The following is a 21,155-nucleotide window of genomic DNA, read 5'->3' as shown; positions in this document are numbered from 1 at the left end:
TTTTCCTGATTAATTTTTCGTTCAAGAAATGTCAAGTATTCCGATTTTTTAAGGCTGTACTTTCGCCCATCTGACTTTAATTCAAATTTTTGACAACTGGCGTGAAGCGTCATTGAAATTTAATCTTAAACAATTGAATTGAATGCCATGTCATAGGGGCGTAAGTGCATCCTTAATATCGAACAATTTATAATTAATTTTTGATTCAAGTGCAAATAAATATGAAAGTTATGGATTCAAAAGCAAAATAATGATACATAGTATTAAAACATGAATGTTTATCATAGTTCAATTGGTATTCATTAATTGCACTCCAAAGGCTCACTCTTTTAACAAAATTTTGCTCATTCGCAGGAACACCGCTATCCATATTACGAGAAGAAGTCTGACAAAGTAGCCCAATTGTAAAATACTAAGTCCAAATACCTGGATTTCCGTCTAGATATGAAAATTTCACATTATAATTTATGTCTAGCATGTTGGTACGAACAAGACCTCCCCATCCATTCATTGGAAGTTCAGTGATATCTGGAACAAATCCTGATGCATTAGTTTGACCGGGAACTTCATTTTCTTCGGTTGGGGAATTTATCTGTTTCCATGAATTGATAAGTTTTATTTCTGGATACTCGGCAATAAAGTGTCGAAAATGATCTTTCATGATATACTTTTTGTTTTCAAGATCATATAATATAGAGAACTTGCCTGGTGCGCTAGAATTTCTTGCTTCTCCAGCATCTTTGAAGCATCTTGATGTTGTGAAGTTGTGTTCAAATACAAGTTGGTATATTTTAAAACCAAGTGATGAATATACGTTATTACCTACATATTGTCGATAAAGAATCATTCATGAAATATGATTTAGGAGTTAAAATAAAGATGGTTTCTCATGTAATTGGATTTGAATATGCTCACAAAAAAGCCAATCGATATGCATATTTTATTGAAAATATGATAATTTGAAGATGAATAATTTTGTCAAGTTTTTTGAAATTTGACAAAAAAATCATTTTCAAGTATTCAAATTTTCAGAACTTTTAACGTTCATGAAAATTAGAATTTGCAAACGATTAAAGAAATTATTTGCAATTTGGCCGTAGGCAAGCTCCGTCCAAATTGCAAATAATTTTTTAAATTATATGGTGTTGACAACTCGGTGTATTGCATTAATACTTATTGTGGATTATGAACTTGTTGAAAATCATAAAGTTTCTAATGTTTCTCTCAGCTTTGGTGATTACTGGTTTGGAGAGATATAAGTCTAATGAAACATACTGCCATAGATTTGACACTTTTTACGAGCTTATAAAATAAGCCCGAAAAAAGTATCAGAACCTATTAAAATATGTATTCGCACTTTTTATCGGCTTGAAGCTTCTCAGAAAATTTTGAATATTCCAAAATATATTATGAATTTTCAATGAGTCGCCTCAAAAATTGAATTGCATTCAATTTAAAAGAGGCTAAAAATTGAAAATTCAGAACATACTCCATCATATGTCGGAAATTGAGTAAAACTCAATTTCCGACATATGATGGGAATATAAACTTGTATTTTCATAAAAGATAAAATAATGTGTTATAATACAAAGTTGATAATTTATGAGCAAATAAAGATAAGTGTTAACAAATCAAATGCTAAAGAATTATAGATGGATAGGATACATGAGTATTTAATTTTGTTTAGTTCAATTTGGTATTCACTAATAGCACTCCAAAGACTGATTCGTTTAACAGAATTTGGGCGATGAGCAGGCATTCCTGAATTTTGATATGAAGAAGGAGCGTTACAAAACATTCCAATAGGGAAATGCCAATAATATATTCCAGGATTTCCATCAAGGTATGTATAAGGAGTTGACATACCAGTATCTAATAAACGAGAATGCACAAGACCTTTCCATTTACTCATGGGTGCTTCGGTGATTTGAGGAGTAAATCCTGCTGCTGAGTATTGACCTGAGACTTCGAGCTCTTCTGTAAGTGAATTTTTCTGCTTCCATGCATTGATAAGTTTTAATTCGGGTAATTCAATAATAAAATGACGAAGTATATCATCCATGATATATTTCGAATTATTTAAATCATATAATATAGAAAATTTTCCTGGAATATTGATTCGTTTCGCTTCATCTATGGATTTAAAGCATTTTGTGGTTTCTGTGATGTTGTGTTCAAAAACAAGTTGATAAATTTTGAAGTCAAGTGATGCATATGTGTTGATACCTATATATTTTCTGTCAAGAATCATTCATTTAAAATATATTAACAAAGGAATATAAATTCATATATCTTGATGGCGCCCAATGAAATATGCAACAATACAAAGTTATGAAAATCTTTTGAATTGTCACATTTATAGAATAAGTTTGAATAATCTACAATTTCGGATTATTCTATTCAAATATTTTCAATATTTATTGCAATTTTTAGTCCCAAAATTGAATTTGAAAATAGCACATCTATTAGGTTCAAGAAGGATATTGAGTACTATTTTAATATCATCATGTTTTAATTCATGAGTTATAAAAATAATATTAACAAATTTAATGATTTCGAATAAAAAAAACAACAAAAAAGAAAATATAGAGTTAATCATAAAAATAAGAATTATTTGTTATCTGTTAATCTGCTTGCAATTGTTGACATTCTAGAAGGTTGAGAAGATCCTAACATAGACATAGTTCCAGCCATATTAGTCTGCGGCCTTCTTCCAAACAGAGATGACTGCATTGCCAAATTGAATCTGACAATAACTTTTCCAGCGCCAACTGTTCTCAATCCGAATCTATTATAAACAGTGTCTGCTGTCAAAGCACCGAATTTATCATCTTCTGTCTGTTCAACAGGTGCCTGCTGTTCTAAGCCTGAATCCAAGAACATCAATCTTAATTCTTCCGAAACTCTTCCTCTTATTCTCCAAACAGGAACTTCAATCTCATGGCAACCACGACTCATTGGAAGTGCGCATTGTCCATATCCTTCGACAATGCGAGCACCATCTGGTGTATATGAGTGCAATGTCAAGTACAATGTAGGAGCTGTCTGGGTCTCTGCTCTTGCGACTAAATCAATTGGTAAATTGATGGCGGAAACACCGTTTTCATCACAAAGAGAGTATTGACTGCATCCTTGTACAGGAATGCCTGTTTCTTCATTGGCCCATCCTGGAGGAAGACGAAGCTGGTATTCAACAGCTACTCCTGGCGCTGTATCCATGATTGCTCTGGCAATTTCACCTCTGTAAAACATACGAACTGTTCCTGGTGGATCAGGAGCTTGTGCAAGAGATGAATCAGCTTGGCCAGCCTCGAAGATGGCACGGCGACGCTTGATATCTGAGAGTAATGTATGCTCGAAAGGTGTTTCTGATTCAACAGCGTTTTCAATAACGTTGAATCTGTAACGAACGATTTCGCTTGATGGAGTAAAGAATCTGTATTCACGATTGCATTTGTTGGAGAATGGAGGGCGAACATCAATTCTTCCTCCAGGGAAAACACGAATAATACCGAGTAATTCTTCATGAACAGTGCCATTTCTGCATGGAATTGATGCAAAAATATGCATAGTTTGAGCATTAAGACGGACTACTTCTACCATTTCTTCATGGCCTTTACCTTGAAGAACTGCTTCTGCTAATTCATTTGGATCACGTTCTCCAACTGGATTGTAAAATGGTGTATCGATTTCAGAAGGATCAATATAACGATCTTCTGCTACTTTTGTAAAGATTTCGTTGCCTGAATAAGAATCATTTTCTTGACGACGTTTTATGATTTGATCATGATATTTATTTGCTAATGATGGATTATCGCTAATTGGTGTACCATTAATAGCGTTTTTAACTTCTGTTGGACTGAAAATTTTTTGTTGCCAGTCAATATCGCATGTAATCTTGACTTCATTTGTATCTATAAGATCTTCTAATGGTTTTCCATCTTTTGCATCCTCTTCTTCTGGATTTTTAGGTGCTTCTGGTTCTTGAATTGGTTGAGGCTGTTGATTTTCAGCGACAACCATCCTTTCAAGTTCGATACGTATCTTCACAAGACCTGTAGGATCTTGAGTTCTATGACTTGCCCAGTCTAAACGATTCTCTGTTGGTTCTAATTCAGTCATTATGTTGAAATAAAAATCGTTAGTAATTTTTTTTGACAATAATATCAAAAGATTTCTCTGTTTCTGAGTTATTTACCGTATAATAACTACTTTCTACTAAGCCACAAATGATTTTACCATGTGAATCCATGTCATACAAACATTTTTTGGCAAAAAAACAAACCAATTCAAAAAAATATACCGATTTTTTCTGAATTATATTGATATGCGCTGATAAACCTTACAAAATAACCTTCCTGCAGTTATTTCATATATACCTACATATATGCTGCAATAAAAAAAAACTCTATGCTGATTTTATAAAATGAATCTTTCAGATGCGTCTATTTTATGAAGAATTTATGTGCATATTTCATATATAACTACTTAAGATGATGCCATGTCATAAATACTGATAAAATTAAATTAGATTTTTGAAGAAATTTATGATTCTAAACAGAATTACCATTAATTGTATAATTGATAAGAATCAAAAAAGAGAGACATATTACAATAATCAAAATTTATACAAAAATATAAAAAAATATAATAACATCAATAATTCTTCTTTGAGCCTTCCGTAATAACCTTCTTGTTTCCTCCGCGTCTCTTTGCTGCACCTTCGTTCTCTTTAAGATTGAGATGATATCTATTCAAATAATAAAACTCTATAACTTGTTTAACATCCTTTTCTGGTAATGCATCTGCTATCTTTGCGAAATCTTTAGGATGTTGTCTGTATTTTTCGACGAAAATTGTTTTTTCTTCTTCAGTCCACGTGAGTCTGTTTTTGTATTGTTTGAATTGAGAAATAGGTTCAGAAACGAAAGCGTTTGTATCAATATAAGTTCTGGCTAATTTTTCTTCATTTGCTAAAATCTGCGGAATATCCTCAGCAGCCCATTTCAGACGGGATGCTTCATCAGGATTTGGTCTCTCAAAGTTAAATTCTGAAGGCCATGTCTCAGATTTCTCACCAGTTCTGTCATTATATTCATCAATAATTTTCTGACGGTATTGCCAAGGAGCGTCCAATTCTTTGTACTTCTGTGTGAGCTCATCTTCCTTTTCTCTTAATGTAAGAGTTTCGCCATATCTAATTCCTATCATTGGAACAAGTAAATCGGAGTTAGTTTCGATTGTTGACTTGAATTGAGGGTAATCTACGATATGTCTATACATTGGTAACATGTGTTTTGTATCTGTCAGGTTATGAGTTGATGCGACCAACGCGTTATTTTGCGCTTCTTTAGCTTTTCTCTGATTATCTTGCATAATAGATTGTATAGTAGTATCGAGCATGATTAGTCCACGATATTCGTGAATTCCATGTGTATTCGTGTTTGGAGTTAATGCTTGTGCAATGTGGTCAAAAGACTTTCTTTCATATTGAAGAGATGCAAGCTCTGCCTTCAGTTGGTTGATTTCTGCATCAGTTTCGTTCTTAGCAGTCTGAACTTCGAGCTTGGATGGAATTGATGGGAAAGGTGCAGCTGATGATATGGCATCTTTTGTATCATGGAAACTCAGGGTGGAAATGGATCGAACTGGCATCGGATTTCCGTGTTTTATCACTGAGGGAGTGTGGGCATCTGTAGAAGGAGGAACAGTCAACCAAGGCGAACTTTGCTTCGGTAGATTTATAGTAGTGCCAACAGCCTTCGGACTCACCGATGTAGAATGCGGAACAAGAAAGTTGTTGAGGTCCTCTCGAGGAGGAGTTGACATGACTAAATTGAGAGAGTGAAAAAAACCGCAGATTTTGATTTAATAATAAAATTTCGTCAAATTAAAATAGAAGCTTCTCAACACCTAACAACCAATAAAAACAAAATTAGAAAAATTTCACTTCGCAATAATTTGAAAATTTCTAATCTATGGATTTGGAAAAGATAAATATGATGACTAGTTATATCTCTATCTCTATTAGATAATTCATTGTTATTAAACCTATATGAAATCAAATCATTGAATGCAATTCCTTTTAGTATGGAATACAATCAAATTTCATATCATGAACGTGTTTATAAAGTGTAGCATTTATTTCTAGTACGCTTTGATAAATATCATAAAGCTGAGTTGCTTTCAATCAAACTTTATTCAACTCCACAATTTGGAACGTAAAGTATTCAAAAATTGAATAATTTACAAATAAATGCCGTCTGCAAAATGAAAAATTATCCCATTATTTTTTAATATTTAGGTATAATTATGTATAACTTGATAACTCACCAAACTTCGAAGATGGAAAACATCAAGGTTAGTTCAATTTTTCAATATTAATTTTTATTCTCAAAAATGTGACAACTAATTTTTTAGGTTCTAAAAAAAATACAACAGTGATGGAGAATAATCAACAAGCTCATCACGTTGTTATTGGAGATTCAACTCAGAATGCAAATTTTCCAAGAAATAAGCAGAGTACATCTATTCTTAGATACTTTGTCCTTGCTTGGCAAGTTTTACTTGTCGAATTAAACTCTTTTTACTCAATTTACTTCTTAATTCTTGGTATCTTCCAGGTTTTACTTGAAGAACACGCATCTACAGACGCACTTACAACATTCCTTCCTTTATTGATTGTTTTCATTCTTTCATATCTTATTCAAGCATGGGATTTCCATAAAACAGCGAAATCCATCAAAATGAACGAAAATTATAGCTATACAGTCTTCAGAGATCATAAAGAATGCAAATTTAAGTATCATAAAATTATACCTGGAGATATAATTCAAATTGATGATCACACGCCGCTTCCTTGCGACTGCATAGTTCTGAAAACAGACCAGATTTCCGTTTTAATTAACACTTCGACAATTGATGGCGAAACAAAACCAAAAGATAAATACCCGATTCGCATACCAGACAGCACCAATCTGATGAATATTTCAGGTTATGTTGATGCTACTTCACCACAAATTGAAACAAGAGAAATTTCCGGTGAATGTTTGATCCAACATACAGGAGCAACACCAGATCCTCATAGCGATGCAAACCCAAGAGCTAGTAAATCAATTTCCAAATTCGAAATCCACGAAAACGGCGATATTATTACTTCATTTGATAATTCTCACTTCGTAGAGCGCGGATCGATTGTTCAGAACTCAGGTGTCTTCTACTTCCTTGCGATTTACACAGGATCCCATTGCCGCACTGTAAGTTCTAAAATCAGTTATATCGCAAGAAGAACATTAATTGATGTTTATCTCGAGAAACTTACAGTTGTTATGTTCACTGTTCAACTCGTCCTTGCAATTATTCTTGGTCTTTTGGGTTATTTCTATACAGAAAATCAACATAAGCTTTATAAGGATTCTTACATAGGAGAAATCAAAGTTTACAAGGATATCAAGTTCTTCGTAGCTTTGGTCTTCATTATAAGGAATATGTTGTTGTTATCTTTCTTAATTCCAATTACTCTGAAACTGATACTTCCTGTCTATAGGTTTATCTACGGTATATTCATTTCTCAAGATCTTAACTTCGTAGACCCAATGACAGGAGTTTCTGTCCAAGCTTTGTCAACAAATATCACTGAAAACCTTGGTGCCATCGATGTTATCGTTGCTGATAAGACAGGAACACTTACAAAGAATTCCCTTGATTGGATTTCCCTTTACGTTGGCAAGGAAGCTTATGGAGAAGGCGAAGCAGCTTCAATTCAAGTAGATGACAACCTCAAGAAGGTCCTTGCAGAGCCAGGTGATGATACTGATATTGTAGAGATCATGAAAGCTTTGTCCATTTGCCATTCTGTCAACATTACGGAGCAAAATGAATTATTCGGCTCTTCCGCTGATGAAATCGCCATTATCAAGGGTCTCATGGAGCTTGGCTTCTCATTCCATAGGATTTCCCAGGATAGAGCTTGCGTAACTGCTCCTTTCGGAAATTATGAATATAAGATAATGCGCGTTTTACCATTCAACCGCAGCGATTTCAGAATGACTGTAATTGTTGAAGACCAAAACGGCTACTACGCTTATACAAAAGGTGCTCCAGATTGTGTCATTCCAGTTTGCACGAAAAACAGTGGTCCACAGTCAATTCTGTTCGATAAGTTGCAGATGAGAGGCCTCAGAACCCTCGGAGTTTCGTACAAGAAGCTCGAAAAGTACAGTGAATCTCTGACCACAGATGAAATATACACAGATATGACATACTTAGGCACTATTGGTATCGAAGATGCTCTCCAGCAAGATGTACAGATCACAGTTGATGTTTTACAGCAAGCAGGACTCAAAATTTGGATTGCTACCGGAGATGCGGCCAAAAACACCATCATTACAGCAGCCAGTCTCAATTTTATCAGGACAAATGAGAAAATTGTCCATATCCGAGACAACAACCTCATGAATGATCTCGATGATTTCAAAGACAAGGCCCAGCAAGTTCCAGAGAACTCCTTTACCGTTCTCGTCGACTCCATGTCCTCCAACATCCTCAACAACGCCATGCAGCATGAAGGATTCGTTGAAGCACTTTTCCGTGCGAGATGCGTAATTTTCTACCGCTGCAAACCACAAACAAAAGCCGATATCGTTGCCGGCCTTCAACTTACAGGTCGTAGAGTTCTTGCTGTAGGCGATGGCGCAAACGATACACAGCTTCTCCGCACAGCGGATGTCGGAATTGGCATGCTTGCAGAAGACGGCCATTCCGCTTATTCATCATGTGATTTTGCTGTTCCTTCATTCAGATCACTCTGCAGATTAATCCTGATTCACGGACACACAGCACTCCACAGATCTGTTCTTGCCGTCCACTTTTCATTCTACAAAGCATTGGCATTTGGAATGTGTCAAGCAATTTATCAAATATGGACTGGCTATTCCGGACAGTCATTCTTTGGTCCTTTTTCTTTACTCACGTTCAATCAGATCTGGACATTCATTCCTATGTTGGCCATTTTGTTTGAGAAAGACGTTTCAGAGAATTTCCTTTACAGATTGTCTTTCTTATACAAGAAACTGAGAAATCCATTGACAATCTCATTGAAGAACTTGTCATGGATGTATTTGGCTGTTTACCAGGCTGTCGCAACAATGTTAGTCGCTTATTTATTAACAGGAGAAGCTTTCCTTCAAGCCAGTTCAGGAAAGGATTTGGGAAGAGATTATTTGTCAATTATTGTTTATATCGCGAATGTTATTAATGTTTCTTTCTACATGACATCGCAATTGAACACATTGACTTATTATTCTCTTGTTTTACTCATTGGAAACTTGTTGTTGTTAGTTGCTTTCTCCGGTATCCTCCAGTCTTCTTTCTTGATAAATTACCAACAAAGCAGAGATTGGCAAGGTTTCTTCGGTGAATGCTTCAACTCATTTCCTTCTATTTTGCTCTTGTGGACAATGATTTTCGCTTCTTCAGCTCCTGCTTGGCTCGCAATGTCCGTCTGGAATGAAGTTGCTTACAGTGAAACACTTCTTGTTATGGAGAAGGAAACAATCGCTGCTAAGGATGATCAGCCTTTGTTCTTTGATCCTCCAAAGGTTGTGTAAGATTCTTTTTTTCTATTTTATTTTATTCTTTTTACGTGTAAACGTTCTCAAATTTCATCATATATATTTATTTTTAGCATGTCGGTTTGTATTTAATTGAAGATTTTGGGGCATACGATTTGTATCATTGGAGATTTAAGTGCAAATTATGGAGGAATATTTGATGTGAATTTAGATATTGTTTACAATGGAAATGCCAACACATTATTATGTTCATCAAAGTTACACATATTTAGCTTTTGAATAAGTTGTATCAAATTTCTTTGTTTGGTGTCAAAAGATTGATAAACAGAAAAAATTATACAATTTCTATAGCTAGCTCAGGAACAGTTAGAATTGCAGGTTTACTTGCTGATAGTGGCCTCCGGAATTAGAAGAAGACTCTGCAATATTAGGAATTGCAAATTAGAGTTTTAATACTAGATCTATTGTATTCATCATGAGTTGCATTTTGTTATCATATACTATTATTTTCTTCATTAAAAACGATAATATAAATTGGTTTCTATATGAGAAGGAAGGCATAATATGAGAAAAGGCATATGGTCTGCTGGAATAATATACATCCTCAGGAATGATTTCACACATTCAGCATCTCTCATATGATTAACAACACATATATTTTTTATCTTTGCTTTCATTAAGAAGTAACTCCATATTGAATTGTATAAAAGATGTAATCCCACATGAAATTCAAAATGTTAATCTATATACATCATCAGATTCGAAAGTGAGATTAGCTCCCTCCACCCCATGTAAAACCCTCTTTGACTATTATTTCGAAATTTTTTTGTTGAGTAAGAATAATTTTTTTAATCAAATCGAAAAAAGATAATATATTATATATTCACATCTAAAGATTTGAAGATATCAAATCAATTAATTCTTTTTTGAAATTTAAATCGCGAGTATAAAGCATTTTTGCTTCCTCAAGGCAGTTTTCACTACCTCCAGGAAATTCGCTTATTTTTGCACCGTGCTGTATTAAGTAAAATGCAATATCTGATTGGTTATTGCTTATGGCAATAGCAAGAGGTGATAATCCTCTTTTTGTCTTTTTATTTGGATCTGCTCCATAATCAAGAAGTAGCTTCACTAAGTACAATTTTTTAAATTGGCATGCAAGATGGAGCGCACTATAACCTGAAAAATTTTGAATATTTGGATCTGCTCCGAGCTCTAGGATAGCTTGTATTGCATTTGGATTGTTAGTATAAAATAATGGGGGTTCTCCACTTCGATTCGTCTGATTGATATTGCAACCAGCTTTGATGAAGAATTCAGCAATTTGCTTATACTCAGCAACTGAATCCAATTTTGAATATCTCATCAAAAGGTGAAGAACATTTTCTTCATATTTCCCAGAGGAAAAACTGAAACCTCTCTTTAACATATGTTCATATTTGTCCAAATATTTTGCTGAAAAAATTAAATCTCTAGTGAAAATTTCATATCTGGTCCTATTATCCATTTGATCAAAAATCTCACAAAAATATGGATATCTGAGGAAATTAGATGTTCCAATCAATCTGTAACCAAATAGAATTGGAGACAGAGAATACTTAATCGGACCTGCTTGTCTTAATCTTTCAAATATAATGCTATTAAGCTCATTGATTCGATCATCGTTTTCGTTGTAATTTTTGACAAGTCTGAAAACGATATACTGGATATCGAGTGATCCAATGTCTTCAACAAAGTCTATGAGTTTAGAATTTGTGTAGCGGTAATCAGTTAAAGCGTCCTCTATTATATGATCTTTCAATTTGCAATCCTTTGGAAGCTTGAATCCGCAATTGAAAAGAAAAACAAACTGCTGGCTGTCCCTGCAAAATAGGAAAGGGTTATTTTGATTGCAAGTTAAAAATCCTTTCGTATTCCAAATTTCCTTGAGAATTTTTCGATTTAGGAATTTATCGCAGTAAAATATTTTTGAGATCAAATCAAGTGGTAGATCATCCAAATTTATGTAATTCTCAAATAAATGCTTTGTTAAATTAATATTTTTGAAATCATTGGAGGCTAATTTCTCAAATACTGAAATCGGATCTATCTTTCCAAAATGATTTATGAAGAGATCATATATTTCTGGAGTAGCCAGAGCGAATTCCTTAATATCTATTGTTTTCTTTGCTCCTTTCATTAGTAAGTACTTAACAACAGAATATCTTCCTTTTTCAATTGCGCATGTTAGTGCGTCATATCCATCACTTGTCGTTATATTGATATCAATTCCTTTGTCGAGAAGGTACTTAACGATATCTAAATGTCCTTGAGTTGCTGCTTCAACGAAACAGTTATACTTCCTGCGACGACGCTTGAAACGAGATCCTGACTCAACGAGAGCTTTAACGCATGAAAGAGATCCAACTCTAGCTGCAAGATAAATCGCTGTAAGACCAGTTCCAGAAGTTATGTTGTCTCTTAAACCTAACTTGAGAAGAAAGTTGACAATATCAACGCATCCGCTCTTTGCTGCACGCATTAGAGCATTTTCATCACCATAATATCTGCTAGCAATTTTTACAAAATCTGGACATTGTTCATAAATAAATTGAACAATCTCGAGGGATTTAGATTCACAAGCTTCATGAACAAAGGCATAATCACTTGAAAAATCAATGCCTTTTGACCAAATGAATTTTACACAATCAAGATTTCCATATCGAATTGCATATATCATAGAATAGTCATCAATATCTGAGAATCTGCGCAGAATAGATAATTGTCCTCCAATTGCAGCAAAATGGCGCACTTCCCATGTATTTAAATATTTAATTTTTTCATCTGCACCATAATTTAAGAGAGAATCGTAACAATTTTCAGATCCAAAAAATGCAGCAACATGAATTGGACAAGGTGAATTAGCTATTATCCTGGGATATTTGTAATCAGTTGGTTCCTGCAGCATCAAATTAGGATTTTCGTAATTTGAAAGGATCGAAGCTAATGATTCTGCGTCGTCATCAACAATAAATCTGTAAATTGCATTGGAATCATCTTGATTAAACATTTACTAAAAAAATGTCATTCAATTGGTAATCTTGACGAGTCAAAAAAATGTCATTTGTAGTAAACAAATCTATCCCTTTGCTTGATTTGATTTAAATATTTAGGGGGAAAAAATGATTATTTTAGTTACCGAATGAATATTGAAGTCCCAATGGATTGGCGTGTTGCCGTTGAAAAGATAAAGCCACCGGGTCCTTCATATGCTGATAATATACCAGATGAAATGCCCGAATTTGAGAATTATCAAAATATTTTAGATAATGATACCACTCTAAAATATATAGATATCAAGCGCGATAAAACAGAAAAGATGATAGAATCAGCAGAATACTTAATTGATAAGATAAAAGAATGCAAAGAACAGCTACAACTTGCTGAAGATAAAAGAAAAGTTATTTCCGCAAATGCAGAGCTTATTCATGGTGAGTGTGATTCACAGCTAGCAGCTGAACAGAGATTAGACATATTTGTACGCTCAATTGATTCAATTTTACATTATTTTGATGATTTAGAAAAAATTACAGTAGATTTCAAATCACCCATCTTTTCGGTTCTCAGTCCAGATTTCCAAAACAACCTCAAAATTATAGAAAACGGAATTAGATTTTTCGAAGTTAATCCAAAATTCAAAGATTCAAGAAACTATTATCTTAAATATCAGTCAAATCAACAGAAAGTTACAGATCTCATCAAAGATTTCATGTCTACAACATTTAATCGCATATCATATTTAATTCTTTTGAATAAGAGAGATGAAGCTCAATATAAGAATGATATATACGTAAAATTCATTACTGATACAAATAGAATACGCAGATTATATACAATGTGCGAAAAAACGCCAAATTTCTTAGATATTTTAAGCATTTACAAAGACACGAGAATTAAGTTACTGACTCCGATTCTTTCAGTTCCTATTTGTGAGATTTCCAATTTAAGAAGTCGTGCAATGGAAATTTTAAATTATTGTCTGAAAGAACACGAGTTGTGCAAGAATTTCTTTAATTTTGATGCTCACCCGTCATATGGAAAATGTTTTGCTGATTTAGTTTCGAATATTGGCCAACTTTTTTATCAATCTTGTATTTCTACCTTATTAAGAGTTACAGACGTCAAAGAACTCTCAAATGCATGCATAGTTTTAAGTGGGCAGATGCTCCAAGATGAAATTAGCCGCACACCGATCGGTTCTGAGAAACTTCGGAAATATTTTTCAACTTTACTTTCAGATGCTCAAGAAAGACTATTGTTTAGAGTTGAATTATCATCCCAGGAAGCAACATCTGACCCTCAAAATGCTTCATTGAAGACAATTGACTTATTATCTTTATTATACTACGCATTACCTCCTGAAACGTTCGGAGAAGTCGCCTGTCAGCTTCTTACCAATTGTCTACAGACGATTATCAATGAATCAAAGAAGTTTAAAGAGGATCCAATTGAATCTGACGCTTATTTACTCGGCCACTTATTGATCCTTAGGGATCAGCTCGGAAACTTCGATTCCAAGTTCGTTGGAACAACCCAATCCATCGATTTCGAACCAGTTACCGAGTATTTGTCGAGATTATTAAGGTTTGATTCAACTGCTTATCAATTGAAGGGCGAAAAGGGTCTTTTATATAGTGTTGCCAATCTAACAAGGGTTGTTTCGTCAACTATTGATGCCAGAAAGGATTTGGAGAGCCAAACATCGTTAACTTTCAAATCTTTGACTTCAAATGCAACTCAAATGCTTGTTCAGCCACTTGTCAATCTTATTGCAAGAAAAGGAAAGGAGAAAAGCCAGATTCTTTCAGCAATTGAAGGTGTAAAAACAATTGTTTCAGAACATTTCAAAACTTCCATTGCTTCAAAGATTACAGCTCACATTGAGAAAAAGGACCACTTACAAGCTGTTTTGGAGATCTTGAAAGCAGAATTAATCAAAGTTTTGAACGAATTTATTCAATTTGTAGGTGAAGTTGATGAAGAGACCAAATTGCAATTAGATTCACTTGTCAAACTATTTAATGATTTATCTTTATAAATAAATTCTGTTTATTCATTTGAAATCTAATAATTTCGTAATTTTGGTGTGAGTTTTACACTCAAGCTTTAATGCTTTTACTGCGAAAAAATGCAACTCTTTTTGATCTTCAAAATTATTGAACACAAAATTTGGGTGTCATTTTTTGGGCCGAGTGAAATTAGCGAACAACGATAAAAGCTATCAATTCATTCAGTATTTGAGAACTATATTGACTCCACCAGAGAGAAAATGCAATAATGAGTATCCAATCTATCCTTTTATTCTCAATTAGCCCCAACAGTGAAAAGATATTTCACAGCTTAAAATTGACTTATATTTGCTTTTCCTGAATAGAATAATTTCTATGCGTTAATAGTTGAATGAAACTATTTGAGAGTGATGTAATGATCAGGTTAAATAAATGCATTTTATTTTATATTGATACAAATATATATCAATGCAATAAAATCAAATTCAAATGAGTGGCGCCTTATACATATGCAAGAGCATTTAACAAAATTATTCATTTGAGCTGAATATTCATTAATTGCACTCCAAAGACTAATGCGGGTTGTATAGCAAGCTGAAAAAGCAGGTATACCCCTAGTTAAATATGCATTTGGTACAGTACATTGCATTCCGATGGGGTAATGCCAGTGGAAATCACCTGGATTACCATCGAGATAAGTTACAACCTTATCCGTCTCAGGTTCATGAATCTGGCTACGAACAAGCCCTCCCCACCAATTCATTGGTGCTTAGGTGATATCAGGAACAAATCCTGTTGCATTAATTTGCCTTGGAACTTCATTTTCTTCTGTAGGGGAATTTTTTTGTTTCCATGAATTGATAAGTTTTAAGTCTGGATACTCAACTATAAAGTGTCGAAAATGATCTTTCATTACATACCTTTGGTTATTAAGATCATATAATATAGAGAACTTGCCTGCTTTGCTAGAATTTCTTGCTTCTTCAAAATTGTTGAAGCATTTTGAAGTTGTGAAGTTATGTTCAAATACAAGTTGATATATTTTAAGACCAAGTGATTAATACACATCATTACCTACATATTGTCGATAAAGAATCATTCATATATATAAATATGGAGTTAAAATAAAGATGGTTTCTCATGTAATTGGATTTGTTTATGCTCATAAAAAGGTCAATAGATATGCATATTTTGCTGAGAATATAAACATATTTTGTGTATAATAATTATGTCACGTTTTTTGAAAATTGGCATAAAAAATAAAAACCTACACAATGTTTCCAATTATTACAAACGAGATCTCCAGAGCTGCTGAAATACTCTGAGCGAATGTCTTCTTCAAAAAGACTTTCACTAAAAGGAACAATCTAAAAATTGAACTTAATCAGTAGTAGTCGGTTTGAAAAGCTGCTCCTCTATAATTGCTTTGAGAGAGATTTGTAAACAGATAAAGTTTATCAAGTTTTGCATAGAGTCGTTTCAGATGCCTCTTGATTTGACTTTATTTTGTCAATTTTTTGCGATCTGAAATTAAATCAATGATTGTACAGGAAGAAGGATCAATTCCTTATAAATTTAATATATCATTATTTCTAAAAGTTGTTGTAGGATTCTCTGCCCTGTTTGCATTGATGATGTCTATACTTTTCTTAATTTCAAAAATAATGATGATAAAAGATAAGTTATTTGTAGTATTATTCTATTCGTCTCTTGAATCTTATCATTTAATGAAGTTTATAAATACCGTTTTCAACGACACATTGTTTATAAAAGATATCATTCGAAGATTAATTTTTAATCCGGATCTTCATATGATGATACTATCAATTTTCTTCATTACAACAGATAACACAAATGTATTTTACATACTTGATTATTTAATTATTACAGCTGTTGACTCAATAATTTGCTTTTTCACATACATTGTCCCTGGATTAAAATTAGATTTGCCAGAACTACAAGCAGCAAAAGTAAAAGTTCAATCGCCCAATTTTCAATTACTTTCCGCATCATTTGAAATAATCGTTGCTATTTATCTCTTAAGTCGCGCAATTTACAAGCACAAGAAAGACCATTGGTTACTATTTATCGCATACTTCTTTTTGGTCAATCTTTCGGGAGTTATTACATCAGAAGTCCATAGTAATGTATGGGAATGGGTTATAACCCATCTTAGAAGAATTGGCCTTACAAGAGGCGGAATTATTGGCAAATTATCCGAATCCATTGCAGAATTTTTATATAACATTAAAATTTCTCTTCAAAAGCTTTACCCAGTTAGAGACCTTAAAGTTCATCTTGAATAGAGTATATATTGTTGTGTGTTAACTAATATATTTTAAAAATATAGTATTTATTAATTTTCCCGTATATTTTATTGAATTTATTCAATTTTTCAGTTACACGCGGAACTTTTTTTCAAAATTCGTTTGAAACTTTGAGAAGAAAAATGAATTTTGGGCCCCAGGACGTTCCGCGATTAAATTTAGTTCCGCGTCCTCCGGCTGGTTTACCTAGTAGTCACTCATCACGTTCAATCAGGCAAAAAGCATTTTACGAAGCTCAACAGGGAGAAACATTTGGCCCGAAAAGTATTATATCAGCACGCAGAACAATTAAAATGTCGCAAAGAGTAATGAATGCAGCAAAAGAAGACAAAAAGAAATATAATGAATGGCTCGAACGTTGGGATCATGATCCAGGAATCAAACGTTACTTAATGATTAAAGATATTACAGTAAAATACGTCGGTTACTCTAAATCACAACTTGATGAAGTATTTGGACACTCAAGTGAACTCGTTTTTATGCATATTGTCGTTTTTCTTAGATGGAACTACCAATCATTATGTTCTGTTGCATTACAAATGAAGTGTTTGCAAATATTCTTTAAAGCTTCCTCAGGGTTCGTTTTTGCAGAGCATTTTCTTATGAAAGGAGGAACTGAAATTTTGCTTTACTTCTTAAATCGTCTCAAAGATCTTTCCGACGAAGATGTCCTCGAAGTCATCAAAACTTTCATTGCTCTTTCGGAACATGGCCCCTACGCAATCCAATATATTTGCGATACAAAGTTTATTGAGGTATTTCTTGATGCAATACCAGAATTCAAATCTGAAGAAGTACATAAACTGTGTGTTGTGCTTTTGGTTCAACTGGCAGAAGGAAATATTCAAACAGCAGAATCTTTTACAAATGCGATACTTTCTAAGTTCCTCTTTATTCAAACGAATCTTGCTGCACTATATACAGCTGCACGAGCATTCCGTTTGTTGTTTATTCCAAAAATTGCAAGCGAATGCGATATCAAAAACCATATTTCAGAATTTTTGATTCTCCCTTCAAGCGAATCCATAGATATTCAACACGAAGCAGTTATCATATTCCATACGCTCCTAGAAAACGCCAATCCAATCAGAAAGAAGTATATCCTTGATACTCTTTATGAACTAATCAATGTCAATTTAGAAGATTTGCCGCCTAACATTTTAGATGCCAAAATGCGTCAACAAACATTCGCTCTCAAGCTCATACAAGCAATCGCTGCTAACAAGAAAGAAGCATACCACGCATTCCTTCCTTTGATACAAAAGTTTTTGCCAGCATTAGTTCGAAATCTCGCAAATACACGAAACTTTTCATCGCAAAAAGCAGCATGTAGTGCAATTGGAAGCATCGTTTCTGCCATCCCTCTGATGAAGATATATCTTTGTAATGCAGTTCCAAGGGAATGGGTTGATCAGATGATTTCAAGTCCTCATAGTTTTTGCATCAATTTGAATCAAACACAAATTGACACATTTTCAACAATTGAATCATCTATGTTCTTCTTTGATAAAAACATTGAAGACTTGAGTGAAGGAACAGAAAGAAGACAGTCATCAAAACAATTCCAAACTTCTTCTTTACCAAAACTTTACTCGCCAAGAAGAATTACAACTGCAAAGACAAATATTAGGCAATCTATCATACTTAGAGATTCTCCTGTTAATTTCAATCTGGTTACTAACCCTGTTATTGAGACAATTCATTAATAATTTTTATGTTTTTTAAATTGTGTGTTTTTATGTTAATTAAATATATTTGTTTTTATGTATTTGATGTTTATAATCTAATTAAGTAAAGTGAGATATATAATAATTCATATATGATTGAATTTTAAACAGATTTATATTCAATCAAGTGTTAATTTCAAGCCTCGGGTATCTATGCAAGTCATTTGGTCAAGCATAAAATTATCTTCTAAATTCATTATAAACTGCAAAAGAATGTTGGATTTTAAAAACTCTTTTTGAAAGAATGTTGAAGTTTAAGTGTACTCTCTGTATCTGTAACGAATAAAATGCATATAAATGAAATGTGCAAAAAGACTACATGCAGCTTTGAACAAAAGAAGCATCTATTCAATATATGATAGATAATTTATATTCATATTGAAGTTAATATTGAGGAGTCTCTATGACTATTCGATAGAAGTAAGAAATTCTTTTAAATATCTATAGTATATAATACTTAAATTTCAGAAATAAATACAGATTTAGAAATTGAAAAGGTTAAATGTCAGAGTCTAGAGATTTTTCAACGTTTTAAAATATGGTATATAAACTTATAATAAGATTTTACTCATAATCAAGTTTCACATTTCAAAAATAAATTAACATGCGAAATAATGCGATTTTTATATTAAGATACAAATCAATATATCACCCATACTTTGTTATTATTAGAAATTGACGTCTTCAGGTGGAGGTGGTACTTCTGGAGTTGATTCTTTTGAATTCGGGAGTTCAAAGCCATGGACGATATAATTAAGATATTTCTTAGAAGTTTCTGTTTCCGGTGGTGTACTTGCAACGATGTACCTTAAAGCATCATACCAAAGTTCCATTTCAGTAAATGGACCGCTGAGTACTACAGGTGCCTTAAAGCCTGATTTTTGAGAGCAAACAATAAATTTAATTGGTCCGTTTTGACCTTGAATTTGCCCCCATGAAACTTGTGAAAAGCCGTCATCGCCGTTAACATGAAGTGGTTCCATATCATCTATGTAAAGTGTGTAAATGCCGTTTTCATTCTGAACGTATGTTGTTCTCTGCTTAATTTCAAGTTGATATTCTTTCGTTACGTTAGAAGGAACAACAACAAACTTGGTTGGCTTAGCGATTAAGCTAACCTGATACATATTGAAGATCATGTTTGAGTTTCTTTCGATACATGGATCGATTTTCTCCATGTGTGGAATGCGATTAATAAAGGTGACATTTTTTGTGAAGTCTGATTTCTGTTCAATTTGAATAAAATTTTAGAGTGAAAGAGAAGATAAGAAAAAATGAGAAATAATCAATCACAAAAAGTGACTTTCAAAAACTAAATTTGATGTGGATAAACTTTAAATGTGAATAAATAAAAACTCATTCAGATATGCATTCTATTTTTAATGTTTATATACAAAGAAGGTTATCTTAATCTATATTTCAAAGATTTTTCATCGCCATTATGACTAAGCTCAATGGATATATCTTGGTCTCTTACATTCTGTGGAGATGGTTTCATAGAAAATGTTCCATGTATATCATCTTCAAAACTTATTGAAATTGGATCTTCAAAATAAAAGCATGTTTGAGCCCAATGAGTCTGTGTGTAAAATGGTGATGTTTCGAGAATAACCGTCGCTTCTGGACCTTCAAATGTTGTGTTGAATGAAACACATAAGCCGTACATCTTACTTTCATCTAGAGGATTGATCTTGAAATCAGATGAGAAGGAGAGATCGTCAACTGTGCACTTATTTAAGTCAAATGTATGAAAGACTTTTTCATCTGTTATAATTTGCGATGACTCAATAGATGAGACAGTTGGTTCATAAAACATCCATTTCTTAAATGCGCTCATGTCGAAACCAGCAATATTATTATAGAAATCAAACTTCCTCTTGTAAAATTCTTCATCAACAATTCCACATATCTTCATTTCTGCTTTATTAGGAAACATAGTTCCTGTAGGTTTCATGTATTTATTTCTTGCTTGTATAACACTTGGAAGCATCGATTCATATAATAAACAATATCCCATCCATTCGCTAATAATAACATCAACTCGTTCTGGTATCTGTAATTCTTCTATTTTGCCTTGCAAGAATGTAATTTTGTTTTCTAAATTGTTATCTTTGTCAATTTTCTTTGCAGTTTCAATGATTGTTGAATTATCAACAGCGTAAACGCGACTAGCACCGCATGAAGCCACAAATAATGATAAAATTCCTGTGCCACATCCTACATCTAATACAACTTTATCTTTAAATAACGATGGGTTTTTAAAAATAGCTTCTTTATATGACTCTGTTCTTATCTTGTCGCTCAGCATCTCTTTGTGAATATTTGCTAGAGAATAACTATCAAAGTAATAATCAAATTCAGACATAAAAATGAACTGGAACCAAACCATATTAAATGGAACACTAGATCTCATGCTCTTATATGTGATGAACATGATGTATTTCATACTAAATCCCATGATTTTATTTTAATCATATTAAA

At 33.2% G+C, this 21,155-nt stretch overlaps 11 protein-coding genes across 11 annotated transcripts, besides 2 other annotated features; 4 read left to right on the top strand and 7 right to left on the bottom strand.

Annotated features, from left to right (window-relative positions):
* Nucleotides 1-48: 48 nt before the first annotated feature.
* Nucleotides 49-175: a mobile genetic element.
* Nucleotides 176-412: 237 nt separating this feature from the next.
* Nucleotides 413-847, bottom strand: TVAGG3_0419470 (glycine-rich protein family; the record flags this gene model as incomplete). Its single annotated transcript, XM_001324455.1, has 1 exon — nucleotides 413-847. The coding sequence occupies one exon, from the start codon at nucleotides 845-847 to the stop codon at nucleotides 413-415; it is 435 nt and encodes a 144-aa protein (XP_001324490.1).
* A 753-nt stretch (nucleotides 848-1,600) lies between these two features.
* On the bottom strand, nucleotides 1,601-2,251 carry TVAGG3_0419460 (uncharacterized protein; the record flags this gene model as incomplete). Its single annotated transcript, XM_001324454.1, has 1 exon — nucleotides 1,601-2,251. One exon carries the CDS (start codon nucleotides 2,249-2,251, stop codon nucleotides 1,601-1,603), a length of 651 nt encoding a protein of 216 aa, XP_001324489.1.
* A 231-nt stretch (nucleotides 2,252-2,482) lies between these two features.
* TVAGG3_0419450 (smoothened signaling pathway protein) lies at nucleotides 2,483-4,122 on the bottom strand (the record flags this gene model as incomplete). The annotated part of the gene is made up of 1 exon (XM_001324453.1): nucleotides 2,611-4,122. One exon carries the CDS (start codon nucleotides 4,120-4,122, stop codon nucleotides 2,611-2,613), a length of 1,512 nt encoding a protein of 503 aa, XP_001324488.1.
* A 476-nt stretch (nucleotides 4,123-4,598) lies between these two features.
* TVAGG3_0419440 (glycolytic process regulation protein) lies at nucleotides 4,599-5,836 on the bottom strand (the record flags this gene model as incomplete). The annotated part of the gene is made up of 1 exon (XM_001324452.1): nucleotides 4,657-5,829. The coding sequence occupies one exon, from the start codon at nucleotides 5,827-5,829 to the stop codon at nucleotides 4,657-4,659; it is 1,173 nt and encodes a 390-aa protein (XP_001324487.1).
* Nucleotides 5,837-6,415: 579 nt separating this feature from the next.
* Nucleotides 6,416-9,666, top strand: TVAGG3_0419430 (putative phospholipid-transporting ATPase family; the record flags this gene model as incomplete). Its single annotated transcript, XM_001324451.1, has 1 exon — nucleotides 6,444-9,608. One exon carries the CDS (start codon nucleotides 6,444-6,446, stop codon nucleotides 9,606-9,608), a length of 3,165 nt encoding a protein of 1,054 aa, XP_001324486.1.
* A 68-nt stretch (nucleotides 9,667-9,734) lies between these two features.
* Nucleotides 9,735-12,630, bottom strand: TVAGG3_0419420 (spectrin binding; the record flags this gene model as incomplete). The annotated part of the gene is made up of 1 exon (XM_001324450.1): nucleotides 10,462-12,621. One exon carries the CDS (start codon nucleotides 12,619-12,621, stop codon nucleotides 10,462-10,464), a length of 2,160 nt encoding a protein of 719 aa, XP_001324485.1.
* Nucleotides 12,631-12,747: 117 nt separating this feature from the next.
* Nucleotides 12,748-14,649, top strand: TVAGG3_0419410 (intra-Golgi vesicle-mediated transport; the record flags this gene model as incomplete). Its single annotated transcript, XM_001324449.1, has 1 exon — nucleotides 12,754-14,649. One exon carries the CDS (start codon nucleotides 12,754-12,756, stop codon nucleotides 14,647-14,649), a length of 1,896 nt encoding a protein of 631 aa, XP_001324484.1.
* A 1,344-nt stretch (nucleotides 14,650-15,993) lies between these two features.
* Nucleotides 15,994-16,051: a mobile genetic element.
* A 93-nt stretch (nucleotides 16,052-16,144) lies between these two features.
* On the top strand, nucleotides 16,145-16,931 carry TVAGG3_0419390 (uncharacterized protein; the record flags this gene model as incomplete). Its single annotated transcript, XM_001324448.1, has 1 exon — nucleotides 16,348-16,926. The coding sequence occupies one exon, from the start codon at nucleotides 16,348-16,350 to the stop codon at nucleotides 16,924-16,926; it is 579 nt and encodes a 192-aa protein (XP_001324483.1).
* A 127-nt stretch (nucleotides 16,932-17,058) lies between these two features.
* On the top strand, nucleotides 17,059-18,991 carry TVAGG3_0419380 (armadillo-like helical domain containing protein 1 family; the record flags this gene model as incomplete). The annotated part of the gene is made up of 1 exon (XM_001324447.1): nucleotides 17,070-18,653. The coding sequence occupies one exon, from the start codon at nucleotides 17,070-17,072 to the stop codon at nucleotides 18,651-18,653; it is 1,584 nt and encodes a 527-aa protein (XP_001324482.1).
* A 288-nt stretch (nucleotides 18,992-19,279) lies between these two features.
* On the bottom strand, nucleotides 19,280-19,853 carry TVAGG3_0419370 (uncharacterized protein; the record flags this gene model as incomplete). The annotated part of the gene is made up of 1 exon (XM_001324446.1): nucleotides 19,343-19,852. The coding sequence occupies one exon, from the start codon at nucleotides 19,850-19,852 to the stop codon at nucleotides 19,343-19,345; it is 510 nt and encodes a 169-aa protein (XP_001324481.1).
* A 223-nt stretch (nucleotides 19,854-20,076) lies between these two features.
* On the bottom strand, nucleotides 20,077-21,039 carry TVAGG3_0419360 (arginine omega-N asymmetric methyltransferase protein; the record flags this gene model as incomplete). Its single annotated transcript, XM_001324445.1, has 1 exon — nucleotides 20,077-21,039. The coding sequence occupies one exon, from the start codon at nucleotides 21,037-21,039 to the stop codon at nucleotides 20,077-20,079; it is 963 nt and encodes a 320-aa protein (XP_001324480.1).
* Nucleotides 21,040-21,155: the final 116 nt, after the last annotated feature.

The sequence above is a fragment of the Trichomonas vaginalis genome, chromosome V (assembly GCF_026262505.1).
Source record: "Trichomonas vaginalis G3 chromosome V, whole genome shotgun sequence".
Taxonomy (NCBI): domain Eukaryota; phylum Parabasalia; order Trichomonadida; family Trichomonadidae; genus Trichomonas; species Trichomonas vaginalis.
The sequence above is the reverse complement of the archived record's forward strand: the minus strand, read 5'-3'. Positions and strand labels throughout refer to the sequence as shown.